Source organism: Rhincodon typus, chromosome 1 (assembly GCF_021869965.1).
Source record: "Rhincodon typus isolate 14 chromosome 1, sRhiTyp1.1, whole genome shotgun sequence".
NCBI lineage: Eukaryota > Metazoa > Chordata > Chondrichthyes > Orectolobiformes > Rhincodontidae > Rhincodon > Rhincodon typus.
Window position 1 is genome coordinate 119,350,277 of NC_063332.1, and position 7,079 is coordinate 119,357,355.

At 45.3% G+C, this 7,079-nt stretch overlaps 1 protein-coding gene across 1 annotated transcript in view; it reads right to left on the bottom strand.

The window, feature by feature from the left end:
• LOC109913870 (glutamyl aminopeptidase) overlaps positions 1-6,762 on the bottom strand; it is a 65,112-nt gene extending 58,350 nt beyond the window's left edge. The window contains exons 1-2 of the mRNA XM_048597643.1: positions 6,433-6,762; positions 5,808-6,288 (exon numbers count right to left, since the gene is read on the bottom strand). Coding sequence (XP_048453600.1) covers positions 5,808-6,288; positions 6,433-6,613 — 662 coding nt within the window. The 5' untranslated portion in view covers positions 6,614-6,762. The remainder of the gene's footprint in view (positions 1-5,807; positions 6,289-6,432) is intronic.
• Positions 6,763-7,079: the final 317 nt, after the last annotated feature.

Consider the following 7,079-nt stretch of genomic DNA (forward strand, 5'->3'; position numbering starts at 1 on the left):
GAAAAAGGGTCTCGACCTGAAACATCAGCTTTCCTGCTCCTCTGATGCTGCTTGGCCTGCTGTGTTCATCCAGCTCTACACCGTGTTATATTCAGATTGTGATCCAAATGGTTTTAGATTGCACCTTCTCCTTTCCTAATGAGACCTGGGTGTCCTCACATACCGGTCACTGAAAGCAAGCATGTGGGTGCAGCAGGCAGTAAATAAGGCAAATGGTGTGTGGACCATTACAGTGAGAGGATTCGAATATAGGGGGAGGATGTCTTTCTGCAATTGTACAGGGTTTGGCAAGACCATACCTGCAGTATTATGTGTAGCTTGGGTCTCCTTATCTGACAAAAGATGGTTTGCCTATGGAGAAAGCGCTACGAAGGTTTACCAGACTGATTCTTAGGTTGGTAGCTATGCTGTACAAAGAGGGACTGGATCAGTTAGGTTCCATTCTGAAGAAGGTCACTGGACTCGAAATGTTAACACTGCTTTCTTTCCATGGTTGCTTCCAGACTAGCTGAGTTTCTCTCACAATTTGTTTTGTTTCAAATTTCCAGTATCTGCAGTTCTTTGGTTTATTTTACTGGATCAGTTAGGACTACATTTACCACACTTTACAAGGTTAATGGGGAAATTTCAGAAATGTACAAAACTGTAATAGGACTGGGCAGCATAAACTCGGCAAGGATGTTCAATGACCACACAGTCCAGAAAAAGGGTCACAGTCAAAAGGATGTAGCGGGTAGGCCTTTCAAATCAGGTGCAATGTCTTCATCCAGAGAGTGATGAGCCTGTGGAATTTTCTGTCACAGAAAGTGGTAGAGGTTGAATTATTGATTGTTTTTAAGGAATTAGGTATATAGTTCTTAGGGCTAAAGGTGATCAAAGTTTACTGGAAGGAGGAGGAAACAAAATGCCGAGATGAATGATTAACCATGATCATGCCGAGTGACAGAACAGGCCTGAAGGGGTGAATGGTCTATTGCTGCTCCTATTTTCTAAATCTGTGTTCCTATGTGCTATTAGCAGGCTTACAATGAGACCTGGAGCTTCCTCTGCTACTCAGAATTCACATTCCTCACTAATTTCCACCAATTTTGTGTTGTGTTAACCACATTTGCACCATCCAGCAGGATTTTACAAATTTTCACAAGTATATGACAAAGTGTCAGTGTAGCTTTAAGACGATTTGTTTTCCTCTAATTTTTAGATTACCTGGGGGAGGCAATGGTCTATTGGTATTATCACCAGACTCGCTATGGATGCAATTCCAGGATTTTGACCCAATGACCCTGAAGGGACAGTGATATATTTCCAAGGCAGAATGGTGAGTAGATTGGAGGAGAACTTGCAGGTGTGGTGTTCCCACGTACTTTATTACATGGTCATAGATTTGGAAGGTGCTGTCTAAAGGAGCCTTGATAAATTTCTGCAGCGCATCTTATAAATAGTAAACTTCTGCTCCTTACGGGTGGTGGTGGAGGTGATTGATATGGGGAGGTGATGGCCTAGTAGTATTACGGCTAGACTGTTAATCCAGAGACCCAGGAAATGTTCTGGAGACCCAGGTTCAATTCCCAACACGGCAGATGGTGGTATTTGAATTCAATAAAAATCTGGAATTAAGACCCTGGTGATGATCATGAAACCATTGTTGATTTTCAGAAAAATACCTAGTATTGACTACACATGACTCCAGACCCATAACAATGTGGTTGACTCTTAACTGCCCTCTGGGATGGGCAATAAATGCTGACTTAACCAGTGAGGCCTTAACCCATGAATGAATAATAAAAATTCAAGCAAGCTGCTTTGTCAAACTTCTGGTGTATTGTTGAAGCTGCATTCTTTCAGCAAGTGGAGAAGATTCCATCACAATGTGGCCTTGTTGATGGTGGACATGCTGTTGGAGTAAGTCAGGTAATGAGTTACTTGCTACAGGATTCCAAGCATCTGACCTGCTCTTGGAGCTTCTATATCAACATGGCAAGTCCATATCAGTTTCTGGTCAACATTAAACCCCACAAGCCCGCCCAACCAAGCGTGTTGATTGTGGCGGATTCAGTAATAGTACTGCCATTGCAAGACAAGGCTCGATGGTTAGATTCTCACCTGTTGGAAATGGTCATTGCCTGACATTTGTATGGCACAAGTGTTACTTGCCACATGTCAGCCCAAGCCTAAATATTGTCCAGATCTTGCTGCATTTGGGCATGGGCTGCTTCAGTATTGGAGTTGTCATGAATGGTGCTGAACATTGTGCAATGATCATTGCACAGCCTCACTTCTTACTTTATGATGGAGGGAAGGTCATTGATGACAATGACCAGCCTAGGACACTACCTGGAGGAAGTCAAGGAACTCCTGTACTGCAGTGGTAGCGTCTACACCTCTGAACCAGATGGCCTGGGTTCAAGTCCTACCTGCTCCAGAAGAACATAGTTAAATCTCTGCATAGGTAGGTATTTCCTAATCAACCTTAAGGAGCTCCTGCAGAGATGTCCTAGAGCTGAGAAGATTGGCTGAAAAACATCATTTTTTTGTACAGGTACAACTTCAATCAGCAGAGAATTTCACACCCTGATTTTCAGTAACTCCAGTTGTGCTAGATTTTTCACAATGACCACTAGGAAAGTAGCTTCCAGTCCTTTTGTGTCACTTTCACTTTAAGGCAACACATTTCTGCTATGTAGTAATCTTCCAGAAAGCATGTTGATAAAAGGGTAGAATTCCAGCTCATGTTCACACACATTTAGTCATTGGTTCACTTTCTTATCCCCAAAAACTAAAATGTCAGCATGTTATTTTTCTATTCAACTCATTTGAATGTGTTATGACACAGCAGTTAACATAATGTGTGTCAGTTACTCCCCTTCTCCCATCTCATCCAGCCCATACAGGAAAGATTTGGTTTTAAATACAAATACTGGATCTGATGATGTCATCAAAACACTGCCATCAAATGTGAACCACAGGCAAAAAGGTGTTGGGAACCAAATCCCGGAATTGAAGAAGTCCAGGAGGTAACTTCAGCAATTAATCTTTCAGATTCTTTCATGTGGGGGTCCAGGAGTGTTCCTCCAGGCCTCAAGGAAGCCTTGGGTCTGTTTTGAATTGGGTATCCTGCTCACACCACCAATTTCTAGCTGCCATCACCAAACCCTCTAAACGGAACTCTGAACCCCTTCAACAATTAAAGAGATTAGAGCTCATGCCCAACTAAATTCTAGAGAGATCATGCCATTATGCTCAGTAGGAATGAAATATTTTGCTGGGTTCCCTGTCCTCCCCAGGACCCATTCAGCAACTCCATTCGAATCATGAGCAAAGTCTATTACTAATAATATCTGAATAAATCTCATAACAATTCATGGATCCATCTCAAAACTAAACAGTGACATGAATTTTAACAAGGTGGTTTATAAATGCCTTGGTGAAGTTGGATGTAAAAGCTGGATTTTCCCCATTTTCTGTGGAGTTCAAATTCCAACCACATACCATTGCAGAGTTAGCAATGCTACTTTAGACTTACACCACTGTCAGGCAGAATACAAATAACTCAAAGGATAACACATTAAATCCCAGACAAGGGTCAGGGAAGGCAGTGTGTGACTTTCAGATCTTCGACTCAAGACAATCACTTCATCATGAAACAATGTAAATTCTGAAGACTATTCCTGGATATCGAAATCGTTCTAGAATTTAAAAAACTCTACAGAGCTTCAGGATTCATTGAATCAAATACTTTAGTCATATCAACAAAGAAATTCTGGTGTTGTTGTCAACTCTGTCTTTGGATTTCTGTGCTAACAAAGACCCCAACGGATGTTCCTCAGAAAATCTAAAGCAACATTGTGTTTCTGGTAGGATTTTCTCAACCAGAGGAAGTAACCAATTCAGAAGAACGTATGTTATATTTTTCCTGATATGAAGAAGAGGGAAGCACTTTGATAAATCATTGTGGAAACTCTCCTTTCTTGAAGCTAGTTACAACTGTTGCCTTCCTGAAGTGCAGATACTAGGGAAATAGCCTGGAGAGTTTTGGCCGTCACTGTGGAGGCACAGTTGACACATTGGAAGAAATATTTCTTCCAGCATTGATGGATAGCATTGTCAACCTCAAAAAAAACACCATCCTGCAAACTAAGGTAAGTCTTTCCATTTGACTTTGGTCAATAGTGGCTCTCGTGGGTTCAAATTAAAAGTTATGCATAGGATGATAGCCAACAAATTATTGTATCTCAGGCTCACTTCAGACTAAATGCCTATTACTTGCTAATTAGCATCTTACCAATTGCTCTTTGAAATGCATATGCCTAATAATCATCAACACTGATCCTATTAAAATTTAATCAGACCTCACCTGATATTTGCAAATCCATACTAATGTTCTTAAAATCAGACCTTTCTGAAGTTGGATTCAGGACATTAACTGGGCTTGAGGGCTTTGAGGCTGCCTTAGAATTCGGAGTAAGCTATATTCCTGCTCTAACAGGAACCTGCTAACAGCTCTCAGAGGTAGAGACAATTTTCAAGCCTTGAAATGGGGTTGCAGTGGGGAAAAGTTTGGGAAGTATTGCCTTACATGATGCAAGTCTTTCCATGCACGTGTTAACCATATTTCATCATTGCAAATTTCAGGTAAATTCTGCCACACACTCTCCTTGTTTTGGGTCACAAATCACCACAATATGAAGTGATAATTAAAGGCATCTGGCTGGGTATATGAATAGGAAGGGTTTAGAGGACACGTGCCAAATGCTAGCAAATGGAACTGGGTCAGATACGGATATCAGGTTGGTACGGATGAGTAGGACCGAATGGTCTGTTTCCATGCTGTATGACTCTAAATGGGCTGTCACTTGTATCTTTGATAGTCGGAGCCTCAGGAAGTGGCAGAGGCAGATTGGCCAGGGGCTGAAGACAGCTGCGAACACCTTCTTCGCTTCATTGTTAGCACCCATGTCCTGCATGCCACTATCAGACAACATGGGAATCATTCAGGGAGCCTCTTTATCTCAAGCTTTGCTTACTTGCCATGCAGCCCCTCCCGCATTCGTGACGAGGAATGGCAGGATTGCATCGCTTTGACCCGACTTAATTCAACTATTCTGCTGTGTAGCCCCTTTTGGAGCGTCATCGGGTAGGGGCACTTCATTGACATTACAGCAGTTGCTGCCCTCCTCACTGAGTCAGAGCTGACCATTTGTCATGGTGGGAATGACAGACGGAGGCATGTACCAACTGTAAACATTTAAAGGCGAGTTCAGTTCAGATTTGCAGCGTCGATGTGTCAGCTCCAAACGATTCAACTGGGAGAGCCTGGCAGCGAAAAGAAACTCATGCAGGACTGGCATGTACCCCCCCACCCCCCATCACAAGGTGCTGCACCGGCTCCTCAAATAACGGCGCGCACCATCAATCTCACTCTTAGTTTGACAAGAAAAGGGAGGAAATAAAAAGTGACCCGATGTGGTAAAGGAGACGAATCTGAGAGCTAGTTTGAGGCGGCCTATTTGCACATCCTTTGCAAGCCTTTTCCTCCAGAGAGGTGCCCATTTTCACATTGTGTGAAGAATGATGAAGCTCTCTATGTATCTCGGTGTTAAGTGGCTAACTTTCGTTTCTATACCGTGCGGAAAGTTACCGTGTCAGCAAAATAAAAAAGCTGACCGTCGTGGTCCCAGTTTCTTCAACATCCTCACCGACCAGAGAGGAGACAGCCACAAAAACCGCACGCGCGCCCGCCCCACTTGCTCGAAGACCTTTCCAAACAGAATTGCATTGAACAGAAAGTGAATTAGAACAGAACTTACTTGGTGACTCCACCTTCCACGTAAGTGGTTTTGTAAAAGCCGACCAGCGAGCCAAGGAGACTGCCCTCGAACTTCAGGGTGAGGTGATAGAATTCCCCGGTGCCGGTGGCGGGCAGCTCCTGCTCGGCTTCGAGCACCAGGTACTCGTGACGCTTGTACTCGAAGCAGCGGCGCAGAGGCAGCGGGCGGAACTCGGACGAGTTGCCCGCCAGCTGCAGGCTGGGTGCCTCGGTCACCCGGGACGCCTTAATGTGCAGCCACAGGTAACGGGTGGCTCTGGTCGTGCGGATGTGGATCACGTTGGTGCCCATGTAGAACCCGCGCTCCAGGTCCGGCTTCAACTCCAGCTTGTAGTGGGTCGGCTCGATGTAGTCGGGGAGGCGAAAGTTATCCCACGGGCCACCCGACTCCAAGCTGGGGGGGCAGGGCCCGGGAGGCGGCGTGGATGGCGATGGGGAGCCCGGGCTGACGGTGGTGCCACCTCCGCCGCCGCCACCATCGCCGCCGCCGCCCCCACCACCATCGCCGCCGCCGCCACCACCACCATCGCCGCCGCCACCGCCACCACCACCATCGCCGCCGCCACCGCCACCGCCACCACCACCATCGCCGCCGCCACCGCCACCACCACCATCGCCGCCGCCGCCGCCCTCCACTTCACATCCGTCAGTCCGATTGCTGAGACCCACTCCCAGCCCCACGGCCAGCCCCACAGCGACCAGCAACCCAGCCACGATGACCGCCACCCATTTCCAACTCATGCATCTTCTTTTCTTCGCCACCTCCTCGTAATCCAAGCTTTGCATTTGGTCCTCCTTTTGTCCGGGCGCACCCCCTCCTCAGAAAGAAAAACACACACACAACAAATACTGCGGTGTGAGAAGAGCACTGTCGAAGTTTCTCCCTTTGAAGAAACTTGGTCTAGCGCACTCTGTCCCCAGGATGTAAACACCCGAGTTAAATATAAATCTGCAGCATGTTAATGAGCAATGAAAGCTTCGAGAGGTCATGACAGTATCTCCCCCAACCAAAAGGGAACTGCGAAACAGCTTTGAAAATTGGCTTTCAGATATGCAAATACATTTGCCTATTTTATTTTGTATGTTAATGATTCACTTCGCCCACACATATTCTAGTTTTATTTTTACAGTTTCAGTTTTTGACCTTAACCCAAACTCAACCCTGGTGGGAGAAAGGGACGTAAAATGAACATTCACTTAAGATCTGGTCTTTGTTTTAAGTTCAGGATGCGTTGATTTCTGAATATAGCGC